General features: G+C 39.2%; 1 protein-coding gene across 4 annotated transcripts in view; it reads right to left on the bottom strand.

Annotated features, from left to right (window-relative positions):
- LOC113881341 (cytidine monophosphate-N-acetylneuraminic acid hydroxylase) overlaps nucleotides 1-18698 on the bottom strand; it is an 82742-nt gene that overhangs the window by 24293 nt on the left and 39751 nt on the right. For 3 of the 4 annotated variants that reach the window (XM_027524303.1, XM_027524305.1, XM_027524304.1), the window contains exons 4-9: nucleotides 17204-17295; nucleotides 9516-9625; nucleotides 7141-7331; nucleotides 3420-3567; nucleotides 3010-3091; nucleotides 2126-2263 (exon numbers count right to left, since the gene is read on the bottom strand). In XM_027524303.1, coding sequence (XP_027380104.1) covers nucleotides 2126-2263; nucleotides 3010-3091; nucleotides 3420-3567; nucleotides 7141-7331; nucleotides 9516-9625; nucleotides 17204-17295 — 761 coding nt within the window. The remainder of the gene's footprint in view (nucleotides 1-2125; nucleotides 2264-3009; nucleotides 3092-3419; nucleotides 3568-7140; nucleotides 7332-9515; nucleotides 9626-17203; nucleotides 17296-18698) is intronic. The other variant, XM_027524306.1, reaches the window with a different exon arrangement.

Below are 18698 nucleotides of genomic sequence, written 5' to 3'. Positions count from 1 at the left end.
ATGAACAAGAAAAAGCAGTTCCTTGCTCTCATGGAGCAGTCATTCTAGTGAAAGATGCAAATAATAAATAAGTAAATAAGTTTATTTCAAATAGTGATGATCTAGGAAGGAGGTAAAATAGGATCATGGGATAGAGAGTGGCTGGGGTGAGGAGGTGGGTATTAGACAGGGCAGTTAGTGGAGATGACATTGGAGTCATAGAATACAGACAAACATAGAAGAGGCATTGGCCACTGTGCGGAGGTCAGGGGTAATAGCACTTCAGGCAGTGGAAACAGCACATGCAAAGACCAGGGCATGGATGTGCCTGGTGTATCGAGTCTAAGGAACAAAAAGCAGGCCAATATGGGCTGACATTGGTCAAGCAATGGGGATACAGACAGTAAAGGAAGTTGAGAATTTAGGCAGGGCCCAGAGCATGTGGGATACTGTGTCAGGGAACTGCTCCTCCTCCTACTGCTACGAACATCTGTTGAACACAGACAAGGAGACAGAAAAAAAAAAAAAAATTATCCATAAGCTAGACCTGATCACTATTAACATTTAATTATTAATGTTCTGGTATATTCTGGACCTTCTTAAATATATGTGCACATGCAAACACACACATACACATACTCACATAAGAATGACATTCTGGGACTTCCCTGGTGGCTCAGTGGTAAAGAATCCTGCTAACGCAGGGGACACGGGTTTGATCCCTGGTCCAGGAAGATCCCACATGCTGTGGAGCAACTAAGTCTGTGCACCATAACTACTGAGCCAGCACTCTAGAGCCCAAGAGCTACAACTACTGAGCCAAAGCACCGCAACTACTGAGGTCCCCATGCCTAGAGCCCATGCTCTGCAATAAGACAGGCCACCACAATGAGAAGCCCATGCACCGCAACTAGAGAGTAGCCCCAACTTACCGCAACTAGAGAAAGCCCATGCACAGCAATGAAGACAGTACAGCCAAAAATCAAATAAATAAATCTTTTAAAAAAGGATGGAATTCTGCTTTAGTAGGTATATGTTGCCTCCCCAGTCACATTGTTAACCCACTAAGGACAGCACCTCCCCTCTATGTCTCACGTGGTGACACATTCTGGGAAGCAATGAATACAGACTTAAGAGAAGAAAGGAAGGAACTGTACAAGGCTTTCTTCATATTGCAAGTAGGGCATTTCTGCCACATCATTAAACAGAGATCGCTTACAAAACATATGCATTTATTAAGTGAACATATATTAAGCACTTTCAATGCTAGTATTGAGCAAAAGTGTGAACAAAATGTACCACTTACACACCCTCCCCCATCCCAAACCTAGCACTACACTTAGACCCAGAGCAGAAGTGCTTCTTCCTTGGATTGCACATTTTTTCTAGCTTTGAGATAAAACTGATGTGTAATTTTAAATAAGTTTAAAGTACACACCATGGGGATTTCATTGCATGCATGCATGCCTAATGATTACACAATAAGGTTAGCTTATTACCTCCATCACCTCGTTACCATTTTCCATGTGTTAGAACACATAAGATCTGCTCTTTTAGCAACTTTCAAGTACAGAGCACAATGGTGTTAACTGTAGTCACTATGCTGTACATCACACCCCCAGAACATATTCACCTTATAACTGGAAGTTTATACTCTTTGACCACTATTTACCTATTTTCCCTGCTCCCCAGACCCCCATAACCCCATACTTTAGAGGGGCTTCCTTTGCTCCATCCCTCCCAGTATGAGCATTCCACCAAACCAAGGGCATATGCCTACCTCAAGGTGCCCACACTCTATTCTGAACCTCATACCAAGAGCATTTAAGCCTGGATTACCAATGTCAGACTCTTCCTGTTCTGCTCTATGGTCTACATCAGGAATCCAACTGATCCAAATGATTCTTTTTCTTGACTTATCCTGAGATGCTCCCTAATCCCCTTAGTGTTTCTTTCATGCCCCATTAGCACGCTTTGAGCTGGGAACCTTAGTCTGCAATCTGTGATTTGCAAGTCTGGTTTCCCAGTAAGATTGTAAGCTTCTTGCTGGGAAGAACCATGTTTTAGTTATCTTTGTATTGATTTGCAAAGCATTTAGCAAAATGCCATGCCTGCTCCCTGGCATCACTTCGAAATAAAGTATTACCAGTAAACTTTCCACCACTGAAAGTCATCGGAAAGCCTGATGCTCCTCCAGCAAAATCACTCATCATTAAATCAACCTTCATAGGCAGCCTTCCTCCATTGGGTCTGGTGCAATCCACTGTATTGAGTATCTTATGACCTGTGGAAAAATTATGTGGCATAAATACTCAAGGTGAAATCTTGAACACCATAGTTTGAAATCCTAGGCCAACAAAATCAAACTCCTCCTGACTGATTTGGTTGGTTCTGGATGAGGATAATAACCTTGATTTCCTTCAAGATCATAGACAGACTACTTTCCTTAGCCAACTATCTTCAGATGTTGAGCTCAAATGATGCAGGGAGGAAAAATAACCAAATCAACACAAATCTCTCAACCTTTTGGGAATTCTATTTAATAACTGTTGGGGTAAAGCCATCTCTTCTCACATGAAAAGCAGAAGTGTATGATTACATTGCATTATAATATGTCAATATGAAAGTAAAACACTTAATAAAGGCAGTTTTGAAGATGTTCAGTTCAGTTCAGTTCAGTTGCTCAGTTGTGTCCGACTCTTTGCGACCCCATGAATCGCAGCACACCAGGCCTCCCTGTCCATCACTTATAGGGGTAATATAGAGTATCTCTTCCCTTATGAAAAAAATCCTTGCACCTGTCACCACACAGAGTATGTTACTGCTAATTTTTTCTCTGAGTGACAGATTTTCTGAGATTATCTCAGTGACAGTCCATTTTCCTAAGACAGGGATAGAACATACTATATCTTATGGAAAATGAAGATGGAAGAAGAAGATGAAGATAGGATGGAACTTTGGATAGCTATCATTATCCTTCCTACCAAGAGTATGTTTCATTTTTCATTGCTGATGAAAATAAGAAAATACCTTTGTATTCCACGATAATGCAAGTGTCCATTTCAGGATGAATGCCATCCATCAAGATCATGAATCGGAGATTTTTGTCTACCTGGAATTTAACAATAAAACCAACCACTGTTTATGTCAGTTTGGCTTTTTGTTCAATATTTGAGTAAATGATCATCTCTTCTGGAAAGAAATCCCTTTTATTCAGAATTAGATTTATTATCCAGTAAAGTCATGCCATTGATTTATGGAGAGAAAAGCCACCTTTTATTTTAGCCCAAATAGAGATTTATACAGTAATACATACTTACATAGTACTACATATGGAAAAAGTAAGTCATTGTTTCTTCAGTATTAAAGCAACTACCTCACTTAAAATTTACCCCCAGAAAATATAACTGAAAAGTGTGGAAAAAACACTGATATCTGACCTGCTGCCATATTCCAAATGGCACTACATTGATATTAGTCAACTGGACACCACTCTGATTCAGATTCCAAAATACAGGTCTTTCTGTTTTTCCAACATAAATGGGGATATCTGGTCTTCTCCCAGCAAGCTTCTTCAGTGTGGGGTAACTAGGATCAGAAAGATGGGAAGTTTGAAAGGTGAAAAAACTGGATCATCTAGTATAAGAGACAGCTTGCCCCTCACACCAGCATGTTGACCAAGAAGCAAGGAACGGAAAAACCAGACCCTCCCGAGTCCAAAAAACAGGGTTTTCCCTCAAGGTTGACTGTAACAATGAGGGGAATTTCCTAGCAGATTCCTCTTTATTGGGAAAACATATCATATACCACAGAATATACATCAAACCAGGAGTGCAAATTCCATTTTCCATACTGATGCTGCTTTGAAAAAGGGTAGTTCTAACAGAAGGTACAAAGTGGAAAACTCCTGCTTGAAGAGGTTTCTGGTAGGTGAAGGTCTCCAGAATCTTCATTTTTTCTCACCTCTCAACCAGCAGCTCCCAATAAAAGAAAGGTCTTGGTCAGAAAACGAGGAGAACCTGTGAATTGCCTGTCATTAGGGGTGCTTTTTCAACTGTCAACAGATTGATAGCCACATGGTGGCATGTAGAATGAATGATTTGTCCTTAAGGAGAGTCAGTTACCAGCTAGGCAAGACAGTAAAATTTAGTGTAGAAGAAAATAACATTCACCATTTGGAGTAATTCCAACTCAGTATACAATTAACCATCCGAGCACTTTTGAACATCTTCACAGATTGTCAACTCTCATTTCTGAGTATTCATTATATCAAAGGATTATATGCTACTGTGGGGTGTGGCAAAACATGAATAATAAACAAAAGGCTGTTTAGGTAACTCTTATATATCAATCATGGTCTTAGGCATTTTCACTAGTATTTTATTTATGGTATTTTATTTCTTCTCACCAAAAAAAAGAGAAAAGCTCTATGTTTTTGTTTTTAATAAATGAGAACACATATTCAGAAATATATGGTTAACAAATAGTAAATTGGTATTAAAATTCAGGTTTTATGATCCTAAACTTAGTGCTTCTTCTACTAGAAGGCAATTACAACTTAAATGAATATGCTGTCTGGCTTAAGAATCAGACTTGTGCATAGAGTATAATATCAGGTGAAATAAGACATTTAATAATAAGAAAAGCATAAACAAAATCAGCATATCAGCACTTATTAACTATACTTAATAACTACTCATTAACTAATATTCAAGTTCCAGACCTATATTAAATAAGTAGAATCTGGAGGGGAAAAAACCGGTATGTTTTCTTCTTTAAAAACAAAGGCTTCAAAAAATCAAGGATTCTTTGAATAAGTCTTCAATCTCTGGGTTAACCACTTAAATCTACTTTAAGGGACTTTGGGAGTTAGGATAGGTTATTCTAAAATCAATGTTTATTGCTTTGTGATTTTTAAATTGTTGATAATTCTCACTGGCATCTATAAGTATTATTCATTATGATACTCATGTGTGCTGCTGCTAAGTGATTTCAGTTGTATCCTTCTTTTTGTGACCCTATGGACTGTGCCTGCCAGGCTCTTCTGTCCATGGGATTCTCCAAGCAAGAATACTGGAGTTGGTTGCCATGCCCTCCTCCAGGGGGTTTTCCAGACCCAGAGATCGAAACTGCATCTCTTACATCACCTACATTGGGAGGCAGGTACTGTATCACTAGCACCATCTGGGAAGCCCAATATAATACTCATGTATTTACATAACAAATCACATTTGTTTGACTAAAGACTGTTTTCTACAGCCCAGTACACTGGGCTTTCCCCCTTGCTTCTCCCTTGGTAGCTCAGACCGTAAAAAGTGCAGGGGACCGGGGTTTGATCCCTGGGAAGATCCCCTGGAGTAGGAAATAGCAAACTACTCCAGGATTCTTGCCTGGAAAATTCCATGAACAGAGGAGCCTGCTGGGCTACAGTCCATGGGGTCACAGAGTCTGACACAACTGAGCAACTGACACACAGGACCATGGACATCTTTTAACAGGTACTATAAAGCAAGCACTTAGTTTATGTGATACTGTTTTCTCTATACCACCTGCATAAAATTAGCTCCACATGCTGTTATTACACAATGCGTGAACCCAGAACTTTCATAATTCTGCAGTTGTACATCTTTGGTTCCAGAAGCTTGCATGGATCAAAGGTATCACGCAGTCCATAGCAGATTTTTAATCTTAGCACAATATCCCTGTGGGTGATGTTCAGTTTTTGTGTATTGCAGGTAATTTGTTACTAAAGCAGCTAACTACTTAAGCTTTTAGTTTCCTTAAAGAGGAGAGAGAGAACATATTCATGCCTTAGAGATCTCATATGCTTTCAATATACTTTCAATAGAAAAATCAAGGGGCCGGTCAACCAGCAAACATACTTCCCCTCATCATGGACATTTCTATCAAAGAGTCTCCTTCATGTGAACTTTGTCACCAAAAGTCACAGCAAAGAAAAGTAAGGTGAAATTGCTTCATGTTAGAACAAGTGGGCAGGGCTATATGTTTATATCAGCACCCTAGAAGCTGTGACACAAACTTCTAAATAAGGATGAAGAAGGAGGACCCTGAAATGAAACCAGGGGTTGGAAATCTGACCCCATCTCTTTTGGTAACCGTTCATTTGCAAATGGCTGTGGTTTTATAAATTCAAGCTTCTCTTTTCCCTTCCTGTTGATGATTATAAATTCAAGCTCCTCTTTCTACTTCCTGTTAATGACCTGGGTTAAGGAAGTTTCAGTTCCTATCCTTAGCATCACACAGCTGTGGTTTCAGTAAAGGATGAAGTGGACTCAGAGTTCAAAAGGTGGGAGCTCACTGTTGAAAAGCTATGAATCAAGAGTTGGCAAACCACAGCAACCTGCTGCTATAGTCTATGAATGCCTTTTACCTTTTTAAATGGTTGAGAAGGAAATCAAAAGGACAATCCTATCTGGTGATCCATGAAAACTTTATGATATTCACATGTCATTGTCCATAAATCAGATTTATTAGAAGACAATCAGGCTGACTGAGGACCATTTATGGCTGCTCTTGTACTACCACAGCTGAACTAAGTCACTGTAACACCAACCATATGGCTTGTAAAACTGAGAAGAGTTACACCTGTGTACTGGTCCCTGCCATAAAGGTTGAACTGAAAAAGGGAGTCAACATTGATGATCCTTAAACCTAGACTTTTACCAAGTAGCCTGAGGGTGGGAAGTGAGAGCGTGGAGAGTTATTAACTCCTGTCTTACTCCCACAATGGCCCCTTTTGCATTTGTAATGGTATAAAGCATGAAAATATCTTCCCTCATAGTTCAGTCGGTAAAGAATCTGCCTGCAAGGCAGGAGACCTGGGTTGGATTCCTGGGTCGGGAAGATCCCCTGGAGAAAGAAATGGCAACCCATTCCAGATTCTTGCCTGGAGAATCCCACTAACAGAGGAGCTTGACAGGGTTGCAAGAGTCGGACACGACTTAGCGAGTAAACCACCAAAGCGTGAAAACACTTTAAACATTATGCTACACAAACATACGCATTTATCCAAGTTAGTTCTCTTCTCATCAGCCCCACTGAATCGGCCTCAAATTGATCAGGGATCACAAAAGAACCTGAAAACCAGTGATGCCGTTACTGCAGCATTTCCTTCAGAGTTCAGTGCTCAGACTTCATTACCTCAGGTGGTCTGAGTGCATGTGACTGATGTAAATTAGGTCCGCTTGGCACAGCCTCTCCAGCCAATCAGATGGAGGCTCATGTAGTAACCACCATCCTCGGGCAAAAGCAGGACCCGTTAACCAAGGGTCAAACACCATCCTCTTGTCCCCCAGCTTGAGGTCCATGCAGGCATGAGTAAGGTATGTTATCTGTCAGAAGACAGTGAGAATCAGATTATTGAGTCATCGTCAGTCAGCAACAATGAACTGGGCTGGTTAGTGGACAAGTCACATTGGAGAACTTTGCTCCTGAGCATGTTCAGTGAGGTGGGGACCTTTATATAGAAAACAACTCCTGGTACACGTCACTGCTTTGTTAGGAAAGAAATACTCGTAGTGGATTTCAGGTGTCAAACCGATTCATCCAGCTCTACTCTATCTAAATTAGCTCCTAAATGCTTATTTACAGTCTGCACTGCAGAATATCTTTTGCCATCAGTCCTTCAAAGCACAATTTACAAGGAAAGGCCATTAGAGATGTGATGGTAGATACTTAGGGATTTAAATGCCAGACTGGCTGGAAATAGTCACTGAATGAATGATGAATGATTCTTGGTGGGTTTGAGGCAGGAGACAGGTGGGCCCTGGCTGGGCAGCTGGAGTCTGTCCCCTGTGGACAGATACTCCAAGACAAAGATAATAGGAGGAAGGAGAAGAAACTGTACCCTGTCCAGATAAGAGGTAAAAAGACCACATGTTCTTCATTCTTAAGGTCAAGGAGACCTTCCAACTACATGCGCAGAGAGGCTACTCAGAGGTCAAATAGGGAGGGGACACCACCACGTGGTAAGTGATGTGAACCTTCCCGTAGGCCTCCTCACTAGATCCACCTTGGCCAAGAGATGCAGGTGCACATGTGGGAGGACCCTGAGATGAACCAAACACGACTCAGAACCCAGCAAAGCAAGACGACTGGCTGAAGGAAACCCCAAAGAAATGCCCCATACAAGTGATTTAAACTACCACAAAGGCATGACTCTTTCTCTCTGAGCCCTCTATCTATTCACATGTACACCTTTCCTCCTAATAAATACTTTATCTGTTTCACTATTTTCCATCCCTTTGTTGAAATTTATTTCTACAAAGCAGACAAACCAGGGCCACTGGCCCTCGTGGTCCAGTGGCTAGGATTCGGCATTCTCACTGCTGCAGCCTGACCTCAATCTCTGGTCGGGGAACTGAGATCCTTCTTCGAGCTGCTACAGGTGGAGGCCACACGACGTGGGGCTGGCATAGCCACACAGCCTGGAGAAACAGGCTTGTGAGACTTTTCTCTTCTAACTTACCTGCTGACTCGCTCAGGGAGTCAGGGTCCTCTGAAAATGGCTATAAACAATGACTTAGAAACTGGCACAGACTCGAGGATTCTAAATTAGTGCTTCACTCCCTTCCTCTGATCTGGCACACTCATCGGATAAAGGAAAACACCCAGCAGCAGAGGGGTGGGGTAGAAACTCCAGGGTGAGAGGCCAAAAGCGAGGGTAAGGAGAAGTCAACAAATCAAATTCAGATGATTATGCCTATTCTGGATAGGGTCCCTTTTGCTTCCTCAGAAAAGTAACAGCCCATTTCCACAAGCTTCCCAGATACATCAGAAAAAATCATTTTGGATTGTTTAATTCTCTCAAACTACCAAAGCATTTTCTCTGGAGGAAACTCTTTTAAATGTAGGAAGTGCACAAGGTTTGTAAAGATCTCAGGGCAACATGCAGAGATAAGACAACTGGTCGTTTAATCTGACAGTGATTTGGAATCAAGGGAAATTTCTGAATTTCTTCCATAGTTTTGCATGACTCTCCTTTGGGACCTCTGCTAAAAGTTTTTCTGCCTTTTTTTTTTTTTTTTCTGGATATATTACCTTGTGCTGCTGCTGCTGCTGCTAAGTCGCTCCAGTTGTGTCCGACTTTGTGCGACCCCATAGACAGCAGCCCACTAGGCTCCTCTGTCCCTGGGATTCTCCAGGCAAGAGTACTGGAGTGGGTTGCCATTTCCTTCTCCAATGCATGAAAGTGAAAAATGAAAGTGAAATTGCTCAGTCGTGCCCAACTCTTAGCAACCCCATGGACTGTAGCCTACCAGGCTCCTCGGTCCATGGGATTTTCCAGGCAAGAGTACTGGAGTGGGTTGCCATTGCCTTCTCTGATATTACCTTGTAATCCCTGCCAAATTCTGGGTGTTTCTAAAAAATTTGCTCAAGAGTTCAGGATAACTATACTATTAGTCCTAAGTAGCCACATCCAAGAATATTCAAGGTAATATAAAATATATATGTGTGTGTGTGTGTGTGTATCTTAGTTTTATTTTTAAGATAATTATAATTTAATGTTTCCTTACCTGAACTTCCCCAAAAGCCAAATCTTCAGGAGATCTGGGCTCTGAATCCCAGGGGTTAGGAGGATTCAGTTCTAGAAGCAAAAGTTCATTTTCTTTACTCTCTTCCACAACTAGAACCAAAGGGGAACAAATTTGAATTAATAACAACAACAAAATTATGTTTAAAAAGCATCACTGAAATAGAAATGTATGGCTCAGATACTCAGAGTACAAAAATCAAAGGAAATCAGAAAGAAAAAGCAATGCTAATTTAGGTCAAGCAATACCTACTGAGATGAGGGCTGAAGACTGACACCCATTTATTTCTTTTATTCATACTACACTTAAGGAGCTCATGGAATCTCAGGCATGTCTTAAGCTGAGTGCTGGGCACATGGTGGTTTATTATTTTTATATCTTTTAAATACTGTTTAAGAATTTAATAGAAGCACATTAATTAGCATTTTCCTAATAAGAGTTATCAACTTATTTAATAGCAAAACACAACTGGCTTTCTTAATAAAATCAGAAATACACAAAGGACATTTAATATCACCACTATTATTAAACTGTGCCCTTGAAAATGCAAGCAATACAATAAAGATACATTTTATTATTATTTTCAGGCTATATCATTGCTGGAAAACAGTGTCACGAAATAGAAAGAGTGCTGGATTTGGAAACATTAGGGTGGGGATTGTGACTGAGATGCTTATTATCAACATCCTGGGCTGCAGTTGCCTGATCATAAAATAGAGTTATGACACATACTTCATAGAGTTGTTGTAGACAGTAAACAATATAAGAGATCCAACAGTGTCTAGCACTATGCCTGGCACAAAGAAAGCATTTAATCAATAATAATATTATTATGGCAATTACTTTATCTTTCAAGAATGAAGAGTTAAAGAGAAAGCTCAGTATTGATAAGACTATATACTATTAATAACAAATATCAACTCAAAAGTACAAAGTATTATGGTAGATTCTCAGAAAACTGCATTGATAACCACTCGTAAAGATTTTCCTTCTTTAGAATTGTTCTCTCTTAAGAAAAGCAGGAAAAGAAATATGTGTGCTCAGTTGCTCAGTTGTGTCTAACTCTTTGTGACCCCATGAACTGTAGCCCACCACACTCCTGTGTCAATGGGATTTTCTAGGCAAGAATACTGGAGTGGATTGCTACTTCCTACTCCAGGGGACCTTCCCAACCCAGGAATTGAACCCATGTTTCCTGCATCTCCTGCATTGGGAGGTGGATTCTTTACCACTATTGCAACCTGGGAAACCCTAGTTATTAAGTAACAGTTATTAAACAGCTTTAATATTCTAAGAGAGGGTGGAAAAGGAAGGGCTATCTAACAATGGTGCTGTGCAACTGGTTATTTAAGTATTCTAGTTTATTATCTAGTTTATTAAAGACACAATGAGAAGCTTCCGAGTGGCTATAAATAGAATATCAAAGGGAGGACTTCTAAATTTAATAGCAATGGAAACAATTCCAGTGGAAAATCTGAATATATACAAATGTAAGATGAAAAAGTTCTACCACCAATGAAAACTGGCAAACATGTTTGGAAAATATATTAGCATCATACTTGAGAAACAAGCTTAATTTAAAACAACAGTGATGCTATTTTTTTGATTCAAATGAGAAAAGTCTGAAAAACTAAGAATGCCTCAAGCTGGTAAAGTATGAGGAGAAAGGAAAGCTTATTAACTAGTTAGTGGGAACAAAAACTGGGTCATTCTAAAAAATGGACTGTAATGCAATACATACTAAAGAATGGATGAATGAATAATGGACTCATTTATTCATTTAGGACCTCAAGTAAAGAGGACCAGGTTAACCATATTTTTTAGTTCATGACACATTATACTCAGTCCAGGCAAAGCTACTTACTTACTTATTTATTTACTTATTCCCTTTATCTGTTTCTCATTGTTATTTCTCTCTCCTCTCCTACAGGATTATCATTTAAATGCTCAGGCAAAGTATGCATTATATTTTATGTGTGCATTTTAATTCATATAAATGGTACTGGGTCTCCAGTCTGTTTCTTACTCTTTTTCACTCAATACTCTGTTTTTAAGATTCTTTCATGTTGCCACGTGTACATCTAGTCCACTTCCTCTAACTGTAAGTTAGTATTCTGTGGTTCACCACATTTTACTGATTTACCCTCCTTGACTCCATCACCACAAGATTTCTCCGGTGCATACACAGAAGTGAGACTGATGGATCACGGTGTATGGTCCATAAACCTCCTCTGACTAGTCACTGTTGGATTATTCTCTAGCATAGCTGCACCGGCCACATCTCTGCCACATGCATGAAGATTTTTATATCTTTATATCTCTGACAACATTTGGCAGTTCCTTGGTTTATTTTTACCAATAAAAAAACCCTACAGTAACATCTCATTGCTTTGGTTAGCAGTTTTCTGATAATTAACGAATTTAAGCATATTTTCATATGCTTATTGACCTTTGGGGATTCATTGGTAAAATGCTAGTTGATACCTGTTCTTCATTTTTGTATTGAGCTTCCTATCCTTTCTTGTCAATTTGCTTTACTTAAGAGAATGGCAACCCACTCCAGTATTCTTGCCTGGGAAATCCTCTGGACAGAGGAGCCTGGCGGGTTACAGTCCATGGGGTCACAAAGAATCGGACAGGACTGAGTGACTAACCCCTTTCACTTTCTTCTTATATGCTAGAACATATTCTCCTGTTGGTTGTAAATATTGAAAAATAATCACCCAAACTATTATATGTCTTTGTCTGTGTCCTCCATTTAGCAGAAATCTTTAGTACTGATGAATTCATATTTACCAGGGTTTTGTGTGTGTGTGTAGGCGGGGGGTTGCCTTTTGAGCTGTACTTTTGAAATGCTGTTTGTCAGGAAGTCACCAATCTCTAGGTCACAAAGATATTCTATACTTCTTCCATTACTTTTACGGTCTTACCTTTCTCATTTAGGTTATTAGTCCCTGTGGAGCCCATCTTTACGTTAAGGTGTACAAAATGTTAAATATGGGTAAATACATTAATTGGGTGTATGTGTGAACGGTGCTCAGTCATGTCCGACTCTTTGCAACCCCATGGACTGTAGCCCATTAGGCTCCTCTGTCCATGGAATTCTTCAGGCAATATGCTAGAGTGGGTTGCCATTTCCTTCTCCAGGGGATCTCCCTGATCCAGGAATCAAACCCAGGTCTCCCACATTGCAGGCAGACTCTTTACTGTCTGAGCCACCAGGGAAGCTCCCCCCAAAATAATTACTCATACCCTTTTGCCAGTAATGCAACTATCTTACAAAAATAACTCCAAAAACAGAGAAGTTCTTAAGCATAAAGATCACAGTTTTGGTTTTGAAGGCAAAAAAAAAAGAAAAAATCTGTGAACAGCATAAATGTCAACAGCAGAGAACTGGCTAAATAAAGTTTTAATGTAAGCATACTTAAAAGTATGTATATATAGAATCTGACATATTAACAAGACAAAAACAGGATACAAAAATAATATAGAGAGTAATTATAATTAGTTATAAAAATATGCCTAAAAAGATGACTGAAGATGGAGCTAGACTGAAAATCAACAAAGAAACAGAAGACTTGAACAACACTATAAACCAACCAGACCCAACAGATAACACTCCCCCCAAATACAGAATACACATTCTTCTCAGGTACATGTGAAATATCTCCACAAACCAGTACAAACCATATGTTAGGCCAAAAAACAAATGTCAATAAATTTAAAAGTTTCAAGTCATATAAAGTATGTTCCCTGACCACAATGAAATGAAATTAGATACCAATAAGAGAAGAAAGTTGGAAAATTCAGAAATATGTAGAAACAAACAATATACTCCTAAATACAAATAGTTTAAAGAAGAAAATCACAAGAGAAGTTAGAAAATACTTTGAGACAAATAAAAATGAAACTATAACATGCTGAAACTTATGGAATGCAGCTAAAACAGTATAGTGCATATAATGAAATTTATACCAGTACACATCTGTAATTAAAAAGATCTCAAGTAAAAAACCTAACCTTCCATCTCATGAAATTAGAAAAAGAGGCATAAACTAAACCCAAAACAAACAAAAGAAAGGAAATATTTAAAAGAGCTAAAATAAACAGAATTGATACTATAAGAAAAAATGAAAACAGGAATATGCTCTTTGAAAAGATTAACAAAATTTTCAAACCTTCAGCTAGACTAATAAAAGAGAGAAAGGGCTCAAATTACTAAAATCAAGAATGAAAAAGGGGATGTTACTATCAACTTTACAGAATAAAAAAGAATACAAGGAAATATTATGATTATTATACATCAACAAATTGATAACCCAGATGAAATGAGAAATTCTTAGGAAGAAACAAATTAACAAAACTGATGAGAAGAAATAGAATACCTGAGAAGACCCATAACAAATAACAGATTTAATTAGTAAACAAAAACCTTCACAAACATTAGTCTAAGCCTAGATAGCTTCACTGGTGAATCTGACCTAATGACTAAAGAAGAACCAACACCAATACTTCACAAGCTCTTCCAATAAATAGAAGAGGAGGGAACACTTCCCAACTTACTTTATGAGGGCAATTTTATTACCCTGATCCCAGGACCAGACAAAGACATCTCAAAATAGGAAAACTACAGACCAATGTTCCTGACAAATTTTGTTGTTGTTGTTTAGCTGCTCAGCCGTGTCTGACTCTTTGTGACCCCACGGACTGCAGCCCGCCGGGCTCCTCTTTCCTGCCTAGGAAAGAATACGGGAATAGGTTGCCATTTCCTACTCCAGGTGGTCTTCCTCACCCAGGGATCAAACACGTGTCTCCTGCATCGGCAGGCAGATTATTTACCATTGAGTCATCTGGGTGGGAGTCCTTACAAACATAGACATAAAAATCCTTAACCAAATATTAGCAAATACAGTTTAGCAATATAAAAAAGAATTGTAGCCATGGCTAAGTGGGGTTTATGCCAGCTTGGTTCAATACAGAAAAAAACCACAGAGGCATAAAATAGATTATTGATTGCCAGGGGCTGAAGGAAGAGGGGAATGGGAGTGACTGCTAATAGTTATAAGGTTTCTTTTGGGGATGATGAGAATGTTCTGGAATTAGAGAGTGGTGGTAATGGCTCAATATATGAAAATACTAAAAACCATTGAGCTGCATACTCTAAAAGGGTGAATTTTATAGTACATGAATTATATCTCTATTAAAAGAAGGAGGAGAAGGCTGGGGAGAGAGAGGAAGGGGAACTTGGTGACAACTGGAAGAAAAGATACCTAAACAGAGGTTGTCTTGAGGTGATGGGAGTTTAGGTGAGCATCTTCTTCCTTCTACTTTCCTGACTTCTACCTTTTTAATGATGATCATATCCCGTGAAAGAGAAGGACGGCTTGGTCTCATGTGAACTGAGATTATTCAGTTTTATGATTATTATAAATAACAATTTTTTGTGGTAGGGAATCACTACAGCATTGGTAGCACTGGATGAAAAGTGGACTCAGTTAAAATTTTCCACTCTCTCTGCATTTCCTCACTGGGGCAAAAGCTGAAAACTTCAGTGCATCTTGTTACCACCTGCCCTCCACTGGCCTGCTGTCACCTCTGGCCAGAAACCCTCTACATCAGTTTCCACCTTCGATCTACCTTCCATTTGATCAACTTTCTGCTGAGTGGGAAATCCCTTCCTCTTGCTCCAAAGGTCCAAGTCACAGGGGAGATATGTGGATTATTTAAGACGTACATAAAAAAAAAAAGTCTTTTTTTTTAATTGGAGTATAATTGCTTTACAATGTCATTCTAGTTTCTGCTGTACAATGAAGTAAATCAGCTAGAGGGATATATATATACACATATACATATCTGTTGCTATATATATACATCTCCCCTCCCTCTTGGACCTCCTTCCCACCCCACCTCCAATCCACCTTTCTAGGTCATCGCAGAGCACCAAGCTGAGCTCCCTGTGCTAAAGAGTAGCTTCCCACTAGCTGTCTATTCCAAAAGACTTAGAGGTGTTGTAAAAGCCCTTAAGCAGCTATAAATTTCTGGGTTATATACTCATTAAGTTGATAGTCTATTGTCCTCTAACTTACACAGTTTAATAGTTTCAACCTTTGCTTCTAACCTGTTTTCTGCCAAATGAATTTAAGAGTATTTGTATAGTGCCTGTTACTAGCTTCTGTTAACAAGCAGTCTGCAGGTTTCCTAAGCTAGCTCAACAGACATGGAATGGAGCTTACTGGCAAAAGAAGCTAGAGGTCCAGACATCCTTTCGAGGGATGGGGAAGGATGCACTTGCCATCAAAGGAATTAGCAACTTACCCCAGAATAACCTGCTGTCACATCTCTTTGGGGTTGATTGGGAAAGGACATGCACCTCAGTGACACCTCTGCTCTGGGAACTGGGAGAATGCCTTGGCAGGCCACACCCTTCTTTAAAAAATGATTAGGAGTTGGTCTCACCAAGACATCTGGACAACAGTGGCCCTAGTATCCTATCCCATGTACAATAATTTGAGCCTGAAAAAGATGTTGAGCTGGTGTAAACACAGTTTCCAGTCTGGAGGTCCAGGCAGGAAGCCCTCCATTTAGCTCCCTTCACAGATAACCAGTGTTAAGACTGCCCTCATCCACACTGCTTATGCATATACATTTCTCATAATTGTGTCTTACTATATGTAACATTTATAATCTGCTTTTTTGCTTTATCTATCAAAAATCTCTAATTATTTAATTCCTTCAATAGTATCACTTTTAAGACACAGTGGAATTATTTTTAATGTTTTGATTGTTTTAAATCTTTCTCTTTAGACAGTATTGCTATGAATGAACATTTTCATACCTATATCTTTTGACATATCAAGGATTATCAAGACCTTAGGAAACAGCCTTGGATGTGGAATTGCCAGGTCAAAGGGATGCATATTTTTCAGTGTGTTAGGAAACCCAGTGGAGAGTTTTAAGCAGGGGAATGACATGAATTAATTTTGATTTTTAAAATATCAGCCTTGTATACCTGAAGGGCTTCCCTGGTGGCTCAGACAGTAAAGAATCCACCTGCAGTGAAGAAGACCTGGGTTTGATCTCTGAGCTGGGAAGATCCCCTGGAGGAGGGCATGCAAACCACTCCAGTATTCTCGTATAAAGAATTCCATGGACAGAGAAGCCTGGCAGGCTACAGTCCATGGCATCACAAAGAGTTGGACACGTTTGAGCAACTAAGCACAACACAGCACAGCATACCTGAAACTAACACAACATTGTAAATCAACTCTACTCCAATATAAGATAAACATTAAATTAGAAATATATACCAATCTGGGTGCTATAAGCAGAATGAACTGCAGGAAGCAAGCACAGAAGCAGGGAGTCCAGTCATGCAGACAAAAGATGACTCTTTCTTATCCATCTTTGATTCTCTTAATACCCAGGACAACGGTTTACACCTGGCATGATCTCATCAAATGCTTACTGAACAAATGAATGAATGAACGAAGGGACCTTCTGAAGAAATTCTGTTTAGAATTTTCAGTGTTAGCTATTTTTAAAAGACTTAATGTCCACAGGTTAAAATCAGAATGTAACCAAAGCTTCAAGTGAAATTGGAAACAAGTTGACAAGAAGGTCCCCAATAACAGTGACAGCAGAAAACATTGATCAATATGGAAGGTATTTACCTAGTTCATCTTGGCAGAAGCTGCCTGGAGGGTTGATATACTTCATGGTGCTCACATCCAACTTCCAGTTGTGTTTTGTGCATCTAACAGACCTGGATGAAAAATTGTCCTTAGGTTTATGAAATGGTGTAAATAAAAATTAACCTTATTGGGCTTACATGCATTATAAACAACTACAGTTGGTTGAACACAAAATTCATGAGAGGAAAACTATTAATAGCTAAAGCTCAAATATCCAAGGAAATATAGACTGATCATCAGTAGGTAATTTTAAAAGTGAAGATAACGGCTTCCCTGGTGGCTCAGTGTTAAAGAATCCGTCTGCCAATGCAGGAGACACAAGTTCGATCCCAGATCTGGGAAGATTCCACATGCTGAGGAGCAGCTAAGCCTGTGTACCGCAACTGTTGAACCTGTGCTCTAGAGCCCAGGAGCCGCAAATACTGAGCCCATGTGCAGCAACTACTGAAGTCCAAACGCTCGAGAGCCTGTGTTCCACGACAAGAGAAGCCATCACAATGAGAAGCCTGCGCAACAAGAGAGTAGCCCTACTCCCCGCAACGAGAGAAAGCTGCTCAGCAACCGAGACCCAGCATTAAAAAATGATAACGAATCAATTATTTTAAAAATTGTTTAAAAAACAGTGAAGATAAATGGCACATCACAATATAATACATGTTAGAGATCAACAGAGCCATCAGAATAAAGTCACCTTTAGGGATAGCTCTCACAAAAAAGCTAAGTTGGTTTAAAGCCAACTGAGGCCAATATGAGGATAGAATGTAGTGATAAAGACAAATCTATGATTTATGATCACTCTACAAACCTTGGTCCCTATTATAGTGTACCGAACCTAAGTTCAACTCGAATTAGTTTAAGATTTCAGAGCATGGTTGCCAAAATACAGGATGCCCAGTTAAATATGAATTTCAGATAAATAACAATTTAAAAATATGTCTCACACAATATTTGACATACACTGGAAATTCCTCATTTATCTGCAATGTAATTGAGTGTTCTGCATTTTTATTTGCTAATTCTGGCAACCCTGTTTCAGAATGACAGCTAGATTGCAGCAAAGTAGGAGGCTTAGTGATTTCTTTTCCATTTCTTATCAAACTGTGAAGGGGTTATGGTGATAGAAAATGAGGTATAAACGTTCCATTTCCTCTCTACCTTGGTGGTGTTTTTGTAGCAGTTAAAGATTTAAAAAGAAAAAACCCACAAATGTCTCAAATCAGAAACATCAGATTTCTTAAACTAACAGTGTCTATTTTAACTTCTATATCGGTAAATTACACGAATTTTCCCAAGCTTCATTATATCAAGAATTTTTCATGCCCTTTTCTAGTAACAAGGCAAAAAAATGTATTCCACGCTTCAATTTAAGGAGGATTATTCTGTAACATCTACTCTTTCATCAGTGAGTAGCCAACAACCTTTCAAAATTTGAGGACATTCCAAATCCAACTATTCAGCATGCAGGTCAATAAAT

Source organism: Bos indicus x Bos taurus, chromosome 23 (genome assembly GCF_003369695.1).
Source record: "Bos indicus x Bos taurus breed Angus x Brahman F1 hybrid chromosome 23, Bos_hybrid_MaternalHap_v2.0, whole genome shotgun sequence".
NCBI lineage: Eukaryota > Metazoa > Chordata > Mammalia > Artiodactyla > Bovidae > Bos > Bos indicus x Bos taurus.
This window is presented reverse-complemented; position numbering and strand designations above follow the sequence as displayed.